General features: G+C 30.1%; 4 protein-coding genes across 7 annotated transcripts in view; 3 read left to right on the top strand and 1 right to left on the bottom strand.

Annotated features, from left to right (window-relative positions):
* Positions 1-18,889, bottom strand: part of LOC105833168 — a 448,328-nt gene that overhangs the window by 186,054 nt on the left and 243,385 nt on the right. The window lies entirely within an intron of this gene.
* LOC105829265 lies at positions 1,462-8,070 on the top strand. 4 transcript variants are annotated; one of them, XR_004964304.1, is made up of 3 exons: positions 1,462-3,907; positions 4,051-6,696; positions 6,833-8,070. XR_004964304.1 is itself a non-coding variant. In XM_012667984.3 (3 exons), the coding sequence occupies exons 1-3, from the start codon at positions 6,009-6,011 to the stop codon at positions 7,499-7,501; spliced, it is 1,239 nt and encodes a 412-aa protein (XP_012523438.2). In that variant the 5' UTR covers positions 4,600-6,008; the 3' UTR covers positions 7,502-8,070. The 4 variants fall into 4 exon arrangements, 2 of the variants coding, with proteins under 2 accessions (XP_036146844.1, XP_012523438.2); XR_004964303.1 differs by having other exon boundaries at positions 4,051-7,323; positions 7,442-8,070; XM_012667984.3 differs by lacking the exon at positions 1,462-3,907 and having other exon boundaries at positions 4,600-6,696; positions 6,833-7,323; positions 7,442-8,070.
* On the top strand, positions 8,076-10,130 carry LOC105829241. Its single transcript, XM_036290950.1, has 2 exons — positions 8,076-9,213; positions 9,352-10,130. The coding sequence occupies exons 1-2, from the start codon at positions 8,520-8,522 to the stop codon at positions 9,918-9,920; spliced, it is 1,263 nt and encodes a 420-aa protein (XP_036146843.1). The 5' UTR covers positions 8,076-8,519; the 3' UTR covers positions 9,921-10,130.
* On the top strand, positions 13,110-17,606 carry LOC105829257. The gene is made up of 3 exons (XM_036290929.1): positions 13,110-16,296; positions 16,446-16,981; positions 17,098-17,606. Exons 1-3 carry the CDS (start codon positions 15,615-15,617, stop codon positions 17,203-17,205), a joined length of 1,326 nt encoding a protein of 441 aa, XP_036146822.1. The 5' UTR covers positions 13,110-15,614; the 3' UTR covers positions 17,206-17,606.

Raw genomic sequence — 18,889 nt, 5'->3', positions numbered from 1 at the left:
AAAAAATGTTTTAATTAATTATATCACCGGAACTTTATAGAAACATATTGTACGCGTCCCGAACTATATGAGAATTACGTTAAAATACATAGATCTGTCGATATTCGATTAGCACTTGTCGTGTAGCCTCAAAAATTCAAGTTTTTTGGGCAAAATAATTGTTTAAAAAATGTTTTAATTAATTATATCACCTGAACTTTATAGAAACATATTGTAAGCGTCCCGAACTATATGAGAATTACGTTAAAATAATTAGATCTGTCGATATTCGATTAGCACTTGTCGTGTAGCCTTAGAAATTCAAGTTTTTCAAGCATAATAATTGTTTAAAAAATGTTCTAATTAATTATATCACCGGAACTTTATAGAAACATATTGTACGCGTCCCGAACTATATGAGAATTACGTTAAAATAAATAGATCTGTCGATATTCAAATAGCACTTGACGTGTAGTCTTAGAAATTCAAGTTTTTCGGGCAAAATAATTGTTTAAAAAATGTTGTAATTAATTATATCACCTAAACTTTATAGAAACATATTGTACGCGTCCCGAACTATATGAGAATTACGTTAAAATAATTAGATCTGTCGATATTCGATTAGCACTTGTCGTGTAGCCTTAGAAATTCATGTTTTTCAAGCATAATAATTGTTTAAAAAATGTTCTAATTAATTATATCACCGGAACTTTATAGAAACATATTGTACGCGTCCCGAACTATATGAGAATTACGTTAAAATAAATAGATCTGTCGATATTCAAATAGCACTTGACGTGTAGCCTTAGAAATTCAAGTTTTTCGGGCAAAATAATTGTTTAAAAAATGTTGTAATTAATTATATCACCTGAACTTTATAGAAACATATTGTACGCGTCCCGAACTATATGAGAATTACGTTAAAATAATTAGATCTGTCGATATTCGATTAGCACTTGTCGTGTAGCCTTAGAAATTCAAGTTTTTTAAGCATAATAATTGTTTAAAAAATGTTCTAATTAATTATATCACCGGAACTTTATAGAAACATATTGTACGCGTCCCGAACTATATGAGAATTACGTTAAAATAATTAGATCTGTCGATATTCGATTAGCACTTGTCGTGTAGCCTTAGAAATTCAAGTTTTTTGGCAAAATAATTGTTTAAAAAATGTTTTAATTAATTATATCACCTGAACTTTATAGAAACATATTGTACGCGTCCCAAACTATATGAGAATTACGTTAAAATAAATAGATCTGTCGATATTCGATTAGCACTTGTCGTGTAGCCTTAGAAATTCAAGTTTTTCAAGCAAAATAATTGTTTAAAAAATGTTCTAATTAATTATATCACCGGAACTTTATAGAAACATATTGTACGCGTCCCGAACTATATGAAAATTACGTTCAAATAAATAGATCTGTCAATATTCGATTAGCACTTTACGTCCAGCCTTAAAAATTCACGTTTTTCGGGCAAAATAATTGTTTAAAAAATGTTTAAATTAATTATATCACCTGAACTTTATAGAAACATATTGTACGCGTCCCGAACTATATGAGAATTAATAAGAAAATAAAAGGTAAAATGGAGAATATGTATGTGCCAGTAGACAATTCGTCGTCGATAGAGTACATCTTACGTCCAATATCGTATATTTGCTGGCTCATGGAGGTCGGTGTTGCACATCCGCGAAAGTGTCGCAAGATTGTAATGATAATCACACGTATCGTTCACTTGGCCTTCTGTACAGTTAGCCTGAGAGCATTTCTAAAACATGCTGGCAACATTTAACGATGAAGTAAATTATTGGTTTATCGTACAGGAAGTGATACGTCATGTGTCGGCATATTACTATATTTATTACGGAATTAGGCAGCATGGCTAGTGGCCGGTGATGGACAAAATAAAAGAGATTGATCAGAATTCTCGAAACGCAGTCCTCACTAAACTCAAAGTGCATAATGTATCAAATTAAACTAACAAATAATAATAATAATAACAATAGTGATAATAATACCAATGTGAATAAATATTTTATTGTTAGAACACTTAGAAAATATTTTTTTGCGAAAAATATACCTTAGCCAAGAAGGGAATCTGAAGATATGTAATAATATCTGTCACAACAATAAATTTATATCAAGGGAAAGTGTTTCTTCCAGGTTGCGTGTTATAAATAATAAAGTTGTATTTCAACTTTTAATTTAAGCCATGTGTTCCTCAATATAATATAATTGCAAAATTTTGTATAGAGAAGCGTTATTATGACGGAAAATGTCCTGTATGAGATATCAAAATAAACAGTTTGTGTAATAAAAATAACATAAAATTATTAAAATTGTTATTAAGCATTTATTAATGTATTAATTAAACGTATTTATTACGGAATTAGGCAGCATGGCAAGTGGCCTTTAAAATTTATTTTTATAGGGAGAATTATGCACTTGGCAGTTTTTTCATTTTACGAGATGTGACTTTCATTTATTTAAAAATTTATATTGGTAAAAATATTTGTAGCAGCAACAATTGTAGCTGCATTTTCTAAATTTTTTGTACTGTACTCATTTCAATTTGTCACACGCAAGAGAATCCAAATCTAAGGTAGAAACAGCTAGTTTGTAAAATTAATTTAATTACGAAAAAAGATATTGAGTTGTAATCTTACATTTTGTTATGCAGATATTTAAAATCTTGTCATCATGAGGTATTCACGACATTAATTTTTTCTTCTGTTCAGCAAACTTTTTCCTGATTCTGACTTCACTTTTCAAAATCTACAGAAATATCCTGGAAAAAACCTTAAGTATGTAATGTTATTTAATATCGTTTAGCTTACATATAGGTAACAATTTATCTGTTTTAATCTTCTTAATTGATTCAAATCATTGATACTACTTCTCATATTTACCTACATTCGCATGTAATGAGCTTGTGGTGATTAATATCTGTTTAATTAAATTTCTTTAATTTCTTAAAATTGCATTGCATTTATCATGGAAGGCACGCAATCTAATATGCAGGATTGCAAAAATAATAAGTTGTTTTTTTCTGTTACACGAAGTGTTAGGAAGAATTCACGATACGCGCTTGTCAGAGTATTTCGCTTCCAGAAAACTTTACTATTTTCCTACAACATATTCCTACAAATATTGCAAAAAGTGTCTTTAATGTCTTTAATATAATCTGCAGGCATAACGCCGATTAGATAAATAATAAGAAGTAAAAATGGAAAAAATAGATGTACCAGTAGATGACAACTCGCCGTCGATAGAGCATATTTTACGTCCAATATCGTTTACTTCCTGGTTGCTGGGCGTCGGTGTTGCACGTCCGCAAAAGTGTTCCAAAGCTGTGACGATAATCATACGTATCGTTCATTTGGCCGTGTGTTCAGTTAGCATGGTGTACCACGTGATAGATTATATTTCATATTACTTTAGCATTTACGATCCCGATGACCACGTATACACCATTATATACTGTATAGATAGGGTGATGTGCTTTGTATCGGCGTATTACTACGTTTATCACGGAATTGGACAATATGACAAGTGGCCGGAGTTGATGAATAAAATAAAAGAGCTTGATCAGAAGATCAGGAGAGAAACACACATTAATAACCAACCAGTAAAGAATGCGGCAGTGGTAGCGCTTCTCACGACTTTCGTTTGCTATTTGTTATTTCTAAACCTACACATCTTCTATTATTTTATGTATACACAGGACATTTACGTGACTGATTTTTTATTTGATTACACGTTAATCCAGTCGTTGATCAACAGTTTCATTTTTGATGTTGTTGTCTATGTGCTCTACTACAGATTTCAAACGATAAATAAAGTAATTAATCAGTTGGACGTGATGGCTAATCCGCCATGGATCGCGCTCAAAATTAGACGCATTAGAGAATGGCATACTAGTAAGTTTTTGGAATATTATCTTTTGTATTGTAATTCTATAATGTAATCTTATGTGGTGTGAAATGTAATTTAATACGTAAAAACTTATGAAGAAATTGTAATAACCTCGAAATATAGTTGAATTGTAAATTCTATGATGCAGGTATTTGTGATCTTGTCATGCTGGCAAACGATATTCACGGTGTTCATCTTCTTTTCTGCTCAGTAAACAGCTTTACCATGGTCGTGGCTGCATTGTTCAGAATTTACTCAGCTGTCTTGACGAGAGAGGATAAGTATTATGAAATATTGATAGATAATATCATTTGGATTTTGGGTACCATACAATTTGGTCTGATGTGCTGGATTTGTACACTTGCGCGTCAAGAATCCGACAAGACTGGGATAATTATGTGCGCAATTCTACTGAAATACAAATCTATGAATCAGGATAAACTACACGAGACAGGGAATCTACTAAATGTAGAAATGCGATCGCCATCGGAAAATCAGGATAGCGAGCAAAATTTTAATTGCAGTGGCGGTCACAATTTAAATTACATAGAAAATTTTTTGCGTAAAAACCTAGAAAAAGATTGTGTGAGAAACGAGATCAATGACTTTTTGATTCAACTACAACACCATCGAGTAGCATTTATGGCGTGCAATTTCTTCGAAATGAGCAATATTTTGTTTAGTGGTGTGAGTACATAATTTGCTTATTTTATTACAATTTATATAAAATTATCTAATTTTAAGTACAATGTAATAATAGTTTTTGAAGCAATTAAATGAAGTAAACTTATTTTTCAGTTTATCGGGATGATCATTACTTATTTAATAATCTCCATTCAATTTTCTAAATGATCCAAATATCTTTTTATTTAGAACTATTTGTCTTTGCATCTATAGTTTGTTGCATATCGCGGATATATTACACAGATATTAAAAAATAGAGTTTTTGATACTTCTGCTGTTAATAGATTTGAAAGAAAAAACGCTTTAATATTATATTTAATATTAACAACCTTGCACTAATTGCAGTAATTAAAAATGTAGTTAAATGTAAAAGTAAATAAATTAATAAAATTTCTACAGAAACGTAGTACAAGATTTATTGAAAGTATTTTGTGTTCTATTAGCACCTACATTCCTTGCATATTAAATTTGCATTAACAAACAGTTTTTTAATACATAATGACTCTTTTAATTAAGAAAAATAATTAAAAAAAAATAAGTCTAATATAGTTTATAAATTGTTATTAAGTTTAGTATTAACACTTTCATACACTTAAAAATACTTACAAAAGTTTAAATATTAAGTTTAAATATTAAAACTCAAATTTTAATTAAATTAAAGAAAAGAAATAATACCAATAGCATGAAAGTGGCAAAAGTAAATTCGACTGGCAGGTGCATTGTGGATAAATAACAAGTCGGACTTTCTCATACGAAAATTGATTAAAGCGCTGTGATTTCTAATAGTACAATATTAGAAAAGTAATTTTTTAATACTATAACATCCATTAAAAAATAAATTTAATTTTACTTTTCAATATTCTTAATTGATTCATATCATTGATCATTGTCTTTCCTTATTTACATTTGCACTTATTTACATTTCTTTACATTTGCACTGTGTTAAGCTTAATATTTTCTTAGATCTATTTTAGGTGCGTGTGCGTGAGTGTCAAAAAAACATACTTCTTTTTCTCGCGATTGCCTTATCTCATTTTTTTTCTGCTTTTTAAATTGCCATTCCCCTCCACATGGCCCAGCACAGAATGTATATACACTTCTTGCTATTAATAAGAGTAACGGAGAAGTTCGAACTTCAGTTTGTGGGTCAGACCTAACCTATTGAATTTATTACAGTTGCTTTACATTCATAGCAGCTATAGTTGCAACGAATTTAATATTGCAGAATTGTAGAAGTAATACGTTCTTTACTGTATTGTGAAGCATCAGGGAGTACTTGCGGGGTTGTCAAAGCGTTTAACTTTTCAAAAAGTTTTACTATTTTTCTTACAATATATTTAGCATCGTGAAGAGCTTTAATGTAATTACCAACCATCGTTTGCAAATTACGTTTGCAATTAACAAGAAAATAAGTGGTAAAAAATGGAGCCAGACTACGTGCCAGACAACTCGCTGTCGATAGAGTACACCTTACGTCCAATATCGTATACTTGCTGGCTCATGGGTATCGGCGTTGCACGTCCGCAAAAATGTGCCAAAGCTGTAACGATAATTATACGTATTTTTCATCTAGTCGTGTGTTCAGTTATTATAGTGTACAACGTGATTGACCTCCGCAAATACTTTAACAACGCCCACGTTTACTATCACGTATTTATACTTATAGAACTTACAAACTTTGTGATACGCTACGTGTCGGCCTATTACACTCTTTATCACGGAATTAGACAATATGACATGTGGCCAAAGCTGATGGACAAAATAAAAGATCTCGATCGAAAAATCAGGAGAGAAACACGTATTAATGACGAGCCAATACAGAAGGCAGAAGTAGCAGCGATTCTTGTGACTTTCGTTTGCTGTTCTTTATTGTTAATCATAAACATTATATATTCTCTTATTACATATTCGAAAATTCTTTACGTGATCGATTTGACGTGTTATTACATCATAGCCCGGTCATTGATTAGCAGTTTCGTTTTCGATGTTGTTGTTTATGTGCTATATTATAGATTTCGAACGATAAATAAATTAATTTGTCAATTGGATATGTCATTTAGTGCGCAATGGATCGCATTCAAGATTCGACGTATCAGAGAATTGCACACGGGTTAGAGGTTGCAAATATTATTTTTTATTTCTTAATTTAATATTGTAATTCTATGTGGTGTGAGATGTAATTTAATATTTTCTATGGACTTATAATAATACTAAGACATAGTATAATCGTAAATTTTGTATTGCAGATGTTTGTGAACTCGTCAGCATGGTAAACGATATTTACGGCCTTCATCTCCTTATCTGCGTGACGAGATGCTTCATCACGATCATAGCTATTTTGTTCAAAATCTACATAACTGTGAAGGAATATCATGCTAGCTGCTATTTTATATTGCTAAATACTGTATATTTGATTTTATATACCACGCAATTTGGTCTGATGTGTTGGATTTGCACACTTGCGCGTCAAGAATCTGAAAAGATTGGGATAATTATATGCGAAATTGCATTGAAATGCAAACCTGTGAGTTACGACATACAACACGAGACAAGGGTTCAATTGGATTTGGGGACGCAATTGCAAAGGCTGATCAATAATCAAAATCTCTTGTTCAGAAATCTAGATCAAGATTGTATTAGAAGAGAAGTCAAAGACTTTTCGATTCAACTGCAACATCGTCGAGTAGCATTTACAGCCTACAATTTTTTCGAAATAAGCAATGCTCTGTTCTGTGGTGTAAGTACAACATTTATTTATTTTTTTGCAATTTTTATAAAGTCAGCGTTTCTTGAATTGTAATATATTATAAATAATGGTTCTTAAAACAATTAAATGAAATAAACTTGTTTTTCAGTGCATCGGGGTGGTCATTACTTATTTGGTAATTTCCATTCAATTCGCTCAATCTTCTTAGTGTGAAGAATATTATGTATGCTATTCAAAATACGTTGTAAAGACAATAATGGGCGAAGCGTGGGAGGAGGAATAGGAAAAGAGAATAGGAAGGGAAACAAGTAGGCAGAGGATACGATAGTAAGGAGAATCGACATCAGGTTGTTGGGCCCGAGACGTTAAGGCTAAAAGAAGCAAGCCGTCATATTCATTACTTGGTGTCATTAATTGGCGATCAGGACCGATGTATGAGAGCTTGATAGAAATTGTAATTTGGATGATTTTTCGCAAAGTTGCATCATTTTGAAGATTGCGTAAAAATTCGATCAAAATTTTTGTCTTGTCTTTTTTGCGTTGTGTGTGTGTGTGTGTGTGTGTGTGTGTGTGTGTGTGTGTGTGTGTATTAGGGTGGCTCTTATTTGGATTATTTTCAAATTTTGATGAGTACGCCGCCTAGATTGGTTTCAAATATATAAATAATATATATAAGGCAAGGTAGTCTCTAGTGTAAAGTGGAAAATGTAAAAATCGTCATTAATTTATGTAAAAAATATTATTAAGCATATATGATACATAACAATATAACAATATAACAATTTCAATATAAAATTATTACAATATTAAAAAATTGATTTGTTAATAATGTACAAACACACACATATACACACACAGTATACATCTCATTTTCAGATTAAAGAGTAAATATAAATTTACTCTCTAACTTTCTTTGTGACTCGTATCACAGATCATTATCTTTCCTTTTATGCATTTGCACGCCCTAAGCTTGATTAACTAATTCATTAAAGGCATTTAATTTATTAAAACCGCTTATGAAGAGCAATTATCGTGTAATTTAATGTTGCATGAGTAATGCATCATTCTTCGTTCTACGTGAAGCACTAGGGAGAATTGTCAATTCGCGAGTGTTTTGCTTCAAGAAAGCTTTACTGTTTTCCTCCGAAATATTCTGTATCTCGAAAAAAGTGTAATCAATACTCACTTGTGAAACGTGTCGATTAACAACAAAATACGAGACGAAAATGGAGGAAATCCATATGCAAATAGAAGACGACTCATCTTCGATAGAGCACATTTTACGTCCAATATCATACATCTCCTGGCTTTTAGGCGTCGGCGTTGCACGACCGCGGAACTGTTCCAAGGCTGTAACGATAATCATACGTATCGTTTACCTAGCCGTGTGTTTCGTTAACATAGTGTACACTGTGATAGATCTCTCCAATGTCGGTAGTGTCTTCGCTCTTGAAAGTGACATATTCGAGTTAATATACTTCACGAATTTGGTGATAATTTACGTAGCGACATTTTATTATATTTATCATGGGATTAGGCAGTACGACAAGTGGCCGGAGTTAATGGACAGAATAAAGGATCTCGATCAGGAGATCAACAGGGAAACACTCATGAATGACAGACCAGTAAAGAATGTGGAAGTGTTGGCAATACTAACGATATTCGCTTGGTATCCTTTGTTCCCGATTGTGCATGTCTTGTATTATTACTTTACAAATCTAGAAAACATTTTCATGTCTGACTTGATATATTATCTCATAACAGCGCGTTCTCTGATTAATAGCTTCGTGTTTGACATTGTTGTTTATGTGCTATATCACAGACTCCGAACGATAAATCAATTGATCGGCCAGTTGAATAAATTATCCGAAGCGCCATTGATCGCGCTTAAGATTAAACAGATTAGAGAATTGCATAATGGTAAGTTTCAGCGAATATTATTTTTTACGTTATTGCAATTTGAGTACAGATGTATGGTAAAGACGTAGTTTAATGTAATATATGAAGAAATCGCAATGATATTGATATTAAGGTATAGTTTCATCATAAATTCTGCAGGTATTTGTGATATCGTCGTCATGATAAATGATATTCACGGCCTTCATCTCCTTCTGTGTTCGGTGAACTGCTTCACCGTAGTCGTGAGTACACTACTCACAGTCTACTTGGGTATCGTGGAAAAGAATTTCGCGTTTATATTATTAAGTAATTGTAATTGGATTATGCATACCATGCAATTTGGCCTGATGTGTTGGATTTGCACGCTCGCGCGTCAGGAGTCCGACAAGACTGGGATAAATATATATGCAGTTGTACGGAATTGCACATCTGTGAATCATGATAAAATAAATAGAGTAAAGAATCAGTCGTATCTAGATATGCCAACTGAAAACCCGGATAGCGAGCAAGATTCTAAATGGAGTAGTAGTCACAATCTGAATTGCGTCGTTATTGAAAATCTCTTGCGCAAAAATATAGACCAAGACTGTATTAGAAACGAGATCAACGACTTTTCGATTCAACTGCAACAGTATCGAGTGACATTTACGGCCTGTGGTTTCTTCGAAATAAATAATGTTCTGTTTAGTGCCTGTGTGAAGTTAGCACCGCATCTTTCAAAATTGTAAGTTTTATTAAGAGTACTATTTGCACCCCAAAGAGTACTAGAGTTCCTGATAGGTATTAGCAAGAGTACCGCCGAAATACTTAGAGAAATTGCAATTTGAAAATATGAGGTGCTAACTTCCCGTGGCACCGCAACATGAAAAATATATTGTTTTAAAGATCCTATCTTAAAGTACTCGAAAAGTACTACAGTTCCTGATACATTTTAACAATAGTACCAACCGCCAAATATTATAAAAAAATTATTGAAATTTGGAGATGGCACCGCAAAATAAAAAAAATATTGTTTTAATGATCCCATCTTAAAGTACTCAAAAAGTACTAGAGTTCCTGATACATTTTAACAATAGTACCAACCGCCAAATGTTTTAAAAAAATTATTGAAATTTGGGGATGGCACCGCAAAATTAAAAAATCATTCTTTTAATGATCCTATCTTAAAGTACTCGAAAAGTACTAGAGTTCCTGATACATTTTAATAATAGTACCAACTAATAAATACTGAAAAAAAAATTTTTTTAAGATTACAGCCTATCTTTCATAAAAGTTGCCGTAACTCCTTTGCCTTTAATTTCACAGCTTTGTGCCTTAATAACTTTCGAAAGTACTCGCTGGGGTGCCAAAAGTACTCCAATCAAAACCCGAAAATTGTAAAAAAATTTTATCTTTCTAAGGGACTGACTGTATCTAAAAGTAGCCGTAACTCTTTTGCGTCAAGTTTCACAGCTTTGTGCCTTAATAACTTTCGAAAGTACTCGCTGGGGTGCCAAAAGTACTCCAATCAAAACCCGGAAATTGTAAAAAATTTTTATCTCTCTAAGGGACTGACTGTATCTAAAAGTGACCGTAACTCTTTTGCGTCAAGTTTCACAGCTTTGTGCCTTAATAACTTTCGAAAGTACTCGCTGGGGTGCCAAAAGTACTCCAATCAAAACCCGGAAATTGTAAAAAAATTTTATCTCTCTAAGGGACTGACTGTATCTAAAAGTGGCCGTAATTCTTTTGCGTCAAGTTTCACAGCTTTGTGCCTTAATAACTTTCGAAATTACTCGCTGGGGTGCTAAAAGTACTCCAATCAAAACCCGGAAATTGTAAAAAAAATTTCACCTCTCTGGAGGACTGACTGTATCTAAAGGTGACCGTAACTCCTTTGCGTCAAGTTTCACAGCTTTGTGCCTTAATAACTTTCGAAAGTACTCGCTGGGGTGCCAAAAGTACTCCAGTCAGAATCCGGAAATTGTGAAAAAATTGTATCTCTTTCGAGGACTTAACATAATTAAAAGTGACCGTAACTTTTTTGTTTTTGATTTTATAGCTTTGTACCTCAACCTTTAAAAGGTCGGCAAATTGTACGTTATATATCAATCTATTTTTTCCAAAAACTTGTATTTATGTATATATATATATAAATTTTTTTACAATTTCCGGGTTTTGATTGGAGTACTTTTGGCACCCCAGCGAGTACTTTCAAAAGTTATTAAGGCACAAAACTGTAAAATTAAAGGCAAAGGAGTTACGGCCACTTTTATGAAAGATAGGCTGTAATCTTAAAAAAATTTTTTTTTCAGTATTTATTAGTTGGTACTATTATTAAAATGTATCAGGAACTCTAGTACTTTTCGAGTACTTTAAGATAGGATCATTAAAAGAATGATTTTTTAATTTTGCGGTGCCATCTCCAAATTTCAATAATTTTTTTAAAACATTTGGCGGTTGGTACTATTGTTAAAATGTATCAGGAACTCTAGTACTTTTTGAGTACTTTAAGATGGGATCATTAAAACAATATTTTTTTTATTTTGCGGTGCCATCTCCAAATTTCAATAATTTTTTTATAATATTTGGCGGTTGGTACTATTGTTAAAATGTATCAGGAACTGTAGTACTTTTCGAGTACTTTAAGATAGGATCTTTAAAACAATATATTTTTCATGTTGCGGTGCCACGGGAAGTTAGCACCTCATATTTTCAAATTGCAATTTCTCTAAGTATTTCGGCGGTACTCTTGCTAATACCTATCAGGAACTCTAGTACTCTTTGGGGTGCAAATAGTACTCTTGATAAAACTTACGATTTTGAAAGATGCGGTGCTAACTTCACACAGGCCTGTTTAGTGGTGTAAGTATGAAATTTAATAAGTTTGTTATTACAGTTTATATAAAATTAATTCTTTTTAATTTGCAATATAAATAATAGTGAATAAATTGAACTTATTTTTCAGTTTATCGGAGTAATCGCCACTTATCTAATAATCTTCATTCAATTTTATCAACGGTCTGAAAATCAAAAGAAAAACGTACTCGAACGTTTGTTTAACATATTTTAAAATATGCAGTAACGCAAAATTTTTGGCTTGAAATTTGCATTATATGTTGATGATAATTGTTCTTTTATTAAAGCTTGATAATTAAAAGAAATAAATTTTATAAAATCTATGAATTGTTATCAAGTCTTGACATTAAAACTTTAGAAATTATTTCTTATATTTATTCGACAAATTATATTTTTTATTTAAAAATTGAAACACAAAGAAATTAAATCGCGATAGTAATTGTACAAAAAACGAGAAATATACACATTGACATGAGAATCATAAAAATCTAACGTATTCTGAAACATGTAGTTTGTAATTTTTTTAAATTGTTTTGTTTATACTTTTCTCTGTTGTTTTTTTCTGTAATACGATATAACATATAAAATTATCGGAGCGTAAACTGTGTATTCTGTAATTGAGAATAAATCATAGACATGTGATCAGTTTTTTTATATAATCTTAATTATAAAATTTATTTATTTATTAAATAAATTATTTATTTTTATTTTGTATTTTTAAATTGGTAATTTTTAATTGTTTAATGCTATATTTTTACTTTGTTGTTTAATAAAATTTATTGTTTAATAAGTAAAAATATATTTTGTTATTTAGTATATTAATTTATTTTTAATTAATTTGTTTATTATATAAGACCAAAATTTATTATTATTGGTTGCTATGTCAGTTTTAGGATCCAATTTTTCAGACGTCTATTTTTAGTTACAATATGAAAACATTAATTATCCTAGAATATAAATCAATATCACAAAATTAATAATATCAAATTATGATTCTAGATATAAATCAGTTTAAAAATAAATTATTAAATACATAGACACATACACACATACACACACATACAAACATTTGCAGTTGTCAGAAAATAAATATTAAAGAATTTAATTGACAAATTTTTACAAATAATTATTATTTTTGATTTGATATATTTATATGTTAAATTAGTTGTGTCATTAAAAAAATACAGTTTGCACTTTTTGGTCAATTTTCACGGCGGTCATCTCCACTTTTCTCATTTCGCACTTTTTAAGCTGCTTGTGAAAACGTAACACGCTTCAGTTCAGGAACGATATTAATTATAAATCACATGAGCGCTTTGACATACTCGGTACACTATTTGCACTATAGTATTTATAGTATTATTTTCTTATTATTATTTCCTTCTATTTTCTACTGAAAGCGGTTTTTAGATGGTTGCTGGCAGAATGGAACCAAGCTAAGAACCAAATTTCTATTTTATTGTATATTTAGAAATTTATGCCGACTACTGTAGTTGTATTGATTGTTATTGTTTTTTAAAAGTTGATAAATATCTGAATGCAGTATTTCTAAATTTTTGTGTATGTTATGGCTCCCATTGCGCATGCACATACACACATATAATGTATAATAACAATAATAAGAAGAATATTCTAAAATAGTAATGATAAAATATTACTAAGCTGTACAAAGCTTCGGAAACATATGTCAAAGGCTGGTATTCATAGTCGAATTTTATTTCAAGATCGTCTCAAGCAATATCTTAAGATGCTAATACAGCTCTGTGATTGGCTGATGGCATCTTAGCACAGTACTTAAGATGATCTTAAATATAAGACCCGACTATGAATACCGGCCAAAGTGTCCATGTAAATTATAGCTAACATTGTCTCTGACAATGCTGCTTGAGCGTTTTATGAGCAGTTTGAAAATTATAAAATGAGAGGAGTAGAAAGGACCATTGCAAAGATCAAAAAGAGCAAATTGACCGCAGGTTTAGTTTAAAATAATTTTGTATTAATCTTTGCGGTGAGATTTTATGCTAATCAGAAATTTAATATTTAATTATTATATTCTGAACAAAAATTCGAACATTATTTGTGTTTACTTTAAATTTATCTAAAAATTCAAGCACATACGATCTATTATCTTATAAAATAATTTATTTATTGTTATTGCCACATTGAAATATAAAAATACATTGTGTGTTGAGAAAAAATTACAGCTGTTATTTTTTAAATTTTTATACCACACTGGTTCCAAATTTGTTCATCACTGAAGAAAATTTAGATTCAAGATCAAAGCATTTGTAAAATTATTTAATTTATTCACACCTAATTTAATTACATTTCTTATCTATAATAATTTGTTAATTAATTTTTTTAATATCATTACTCTGATAACTGTGCACAGCATCGTATTGGCATTTAAATACTGTTTTATTTTTAAATTATAATATTCTAGAAAATATTATACCACCAAACAAATTATCAACAGAAAACGTTTTCTAGAGTATGTTTTCGAAGTATTATTATTTTTAGCTTTTGAAATATTACAGAATATTTCTAGAAACAAAGTAGTAGTGCCAACATTTGTGATCTTCTTCTTGTAAAGATATATTGAATAGAATATATTGAATACAGACAAAGAAAAGCATAAGAAATAGAGAGAGAGAGAGAGAGAGAGAGAGAGAGAGAGAGAGAGAGAGAGAGAGAGAGAGAGAGAGAGAGAGAGAGAGAGAGAGAGAGAGAGAGAGGAGACATGGAAGGGGAGAAAAACGGAGTAAGCAGCTCTCAAATCGGAATGTGAGCTTAGTTGAGCTGGAACACAATAAGGAACCTACAACTCACATAGCAAGTTGACGATATTTTAATATAAAAATGACAACGCTTTAATGTATTCAAATTAACTTGCTACTTGGAAATCAATGTGGAAATCAATTGACTTAATCAATATATAATTAGTTTGCATTAAAGTTGTTGGACCACAGAATATTTTAAATATAGAGAACAAATATTTTATTGTGATCAAGAGAATCTTCAACGTATGTGAATGATTTACTTCAAAAACAAGCTCGTGGCACTAAGTTTGTTCCAGGTATGCGAATTAGCCTTTTAACCTTTTACTCCTTACTTTGATAGTTGCGATAAAATTGTAAATAACAAGAACTTTTACGATAAAAAAAATTTGTGCAAAAGTTTATTACAAAAATCATTCGATTAAATCGAAAAACAGATCTCCAGCATTACCTTAACAATGTATAAATATTAACTGTTAAAAAAGTTATAGTTTGTAATAATTTTTCTCATTAAATTTATTTCCTAATAAGGTATAACGTGTATATTGTTGCGTAACTGCATGATATTCTTTTTTGTAAAGAGAAAAGTGTAAAAAATTGTCACTAATTTATGTAAAAATGTTAGTAAGCATACGGCACAAAATAATTTAAATATTTCAACAATATAAAAATATTTAAAAATAAATGTTTAATAAACTATTAATACAATAAAAATACTCATTTAAGAATAAATTAATTTTACCTTCAGAGGAGCTTTAATGTAAACAGCCAAACGCGTCAATTAGCAACAAAATAAGATAAGCGAAAATGGAGGAGGCTTATGTGCCAGACAACAATTCACTGACGATAGAAGACACTTTACAGCCTATAGTGTACACCTCCTGGCTCCTGGGCGTCGGCGTTGCACGTCCGCGAAAGTATCCCAAGATTATAACAATAATCATACATAGTCTTTACCTAGTCCTGTGTTTTGTGAACATAGTGTACAATGTGAAAGATTACCATATTTTTCGTGAAGACTTCGATATTGATACTGACATACATAAAATAATGTTCTTTGCTAACCTGGGGATAATTTACGTAGTAACATTTTATGACGTTTATCATGGAATTAAACTGTACGACAAGTGGCCGGAGTTAATGGACAGAATAAAGAATCTCGATCAGAAGATCAACGAGGAAACACTCATGAATGACAGATCACTAAAAATCATGGAAGCGCTAGCGATTCTAACAACATTTGCTTGGTCCCTAATTACGTACATCTCGTATTATTACTTTACAAATGTACAACACATTTTCGTGTCTAACTTGTTGTTCTTTTTCATAGCAGCGCGTTCTCTGATCAACAGTTTTGTGTTCGATATTGTCGTCTACGTACTGTATTACAGACTCCGAACGATAAATCAATTAATCGGCCAGTTGAACAAGTCATCCGAAGCGACATTAATTGCACTTAAGATTAAATGGATTAGAAAATTGCATAATGGTAAGTTTTGGCAAATATTACTTTTTATCTTATTGTAATTCGAGTGTAATGTAGTTTAATACAATCTATAAAAAGATTGCAATGACAGTAATATCAAGACATATATTATAAATTATAACACATACAAAATCATAAATTCTGTTATGCAGTTATTTATGATCTCGTCGTCATGATAAATGATATTCACGGCCTTCATCTCCTTCTGTGTGCGGTGAACACCTTCACCGTAGTTATAACTAAACTACTGATAGTCTATTTAAGTGTAAAAAGTGTAAAAAAAGATTACACGGTTATATTGGTAAATAATGGTATTTGGATTCTGTATACCATGCAATTTGGCCTAATGTGCTGGATTTGCACGCTTGCGCGTCAGGAATCCAACATGATTGGAATAAATATAAATGCATTTGTACTGAATTGCAAACCTGTGAATCTTGATAAAGTAAACAGAGTTAAAAGTCAGTCGTATCCGGATGTATCAATTGAAGACCCGGGCAGCAAGAAAAATTTTAATCGGAACGGCCATAATTTGAATTATGTCGTTGTGGAAAATCTCTTGTGCAAAGATATAGCCCAAGACTGTATTAGAAACGAGATCAGTGACTTTTTGATTCAACTGCAACAGTATCAAGTGACATTTACGGCCTGCGATTTCTTCGAAATGAGTAATGCTTTGTTCTGTGGTGTGAGTACAAACTTTATTTAGCTTATCATAACATTTTATGTAGAATTAGATTTGTTGCAATATATATGTAATAGTTTTCGCGCAATGCAAGTAAATAAATTAAATTTATTTTTCAGTTTATCGGGGTGATTGCCACTTATCTAATAATCTTCATTCAATTTCATCAACAATCTGAACATAGAAATATTGATAATGTGATACAAATGGCACCGGAACATAATTAAGTTTAACATATCTCAAGATATGGAGTAACGCTAAAATATTTTTCTTTTTTGCATTGTGTGTTAATGATAATTGTTTTTTTTAACATTAAACTTAATAATTAAAAGAAATAATGTCTGTAAATTATTATTAATTTTTTATATTAAAATAAAAAAAAATTTATGTATAATTCGAGAAATTATATTTTATATATAAAAATTGAAACACAAAGAAATTATATAATACAATAGTAATAATACAAAAAGCGATAAATACGAATTGAGTATGATAATTAGAGTATCATATTAACTTTTAAAAATGTGATAATAAAATTATAATTAGAAGTTTTAGTTTTTCTTTAAGCTATTTTCAATATGTTCACTATATTCTATGTAAAAAGAAGCACTGTACAATAATCCAAAAAGCAAAAAATGCTGAGCATGTTGTTAAAATATAGAAGCTGTTTAATAGAAAATAAATTTTTAATAAGCAATGATACGGCTATAAACAATTTAATTATTATTAGATAAATTATTAATATAATATTATTAACAATTAGCATAAATATTAATACAAAGGTAATTTTATTATTAAAAAAATAATATATATGTATATAATAATTATATTATAGTTTAGATAAGTAAAAAAAGTTTTTTAACTAAAACTTGCTAGAGGGAGACAGAGATTGAATCGTAAATAAAACTAGAATACAACAGTTATGATGAAAAGTTAAAAGAAACTATAAATGCTCTATTTCGTTGTTCTAAATTGGTTAATTGCTTTCATTCACTTCAACGTATTTTTAGTTTGTAATATAAGAGATTGTAGTTACTATTTCTATATTAATTTTATTACTGGTTTACATTAAAAAAGATTCCTGGCCAGAAAATTGAAATATTTGTAAAATTATTTTAATTATATTTGTTATTTAAAAATTTGTTAATTAATTTCTTTAATATTTACGCTGACAATTGCAGAGGCACATATTAGCATAAATGCTTTACTAAAAAATGTTTTACTTTTAAATTAGTATAAATCTTTTATATGCCATCTAATAGAAAACACTGTCTAGTTTTCATTTTAAAGGTTTTTATGATATTTATTTAAATAATTGTTTAAAAAATTATAGTTTTTAGTTTTTTATTCTTATTGTATTATGTTTCATTAATTTATTTTGCACATATTTTTGTTTCATGAAAACCATGAGAAAAAAATTTTGATAATACCCACAAAACATAAAAATATACTCAGTACATACATTGTACATACATTTATGTATATTACATATTCCAGGTATATACTTTCTTCATGTAATTTATATACATTGGATGTGAAAAGTATGTGCAAATGAAACCGGGTTAATGTACATAAAAGATCCATAGTATATACATATGTATATAATATGTATATTGTATGTATGTATATTCTGTATATACATTTTTATATGTAATATGTATATATTATGTATATACATAAAAATATACTCAGTACATACATTGTACATACATTTATGTATATTACATAATCCAGGTATATACTTTCTTAATGTAATGTATATACATTGAATGTGAAATGTATGTGCAAATAAAACCGGATGTGTATCTAAATATACCCCACAAAACAATTTGATATACAATGTATATATTATGTATATACATTTATGTGTGTTGTATATACTATGGTTCTGTATTACACCGTACATCCATT

The sequence above is a fragment of the Monomorium pharaonis genome, chromosome 8, assembly GCF_013373865.1.
Source record: "Monomorium pharaonis isolate MP-MQ-018 chromosome 8, ASM1337386v2, whole genome shotgun sequence".
In the NCBI taxonomy this organism is placed as follows: domain Eukaryota; kingdom Metazoa; phylum Arthropoda; class Insecta; order Hymenoptera; family Formicidae; genus Monomorium; species Monomorium pharaonis.
This window is presented reverse-complemented; position numbering and strand designations above follow the sequence as displayed.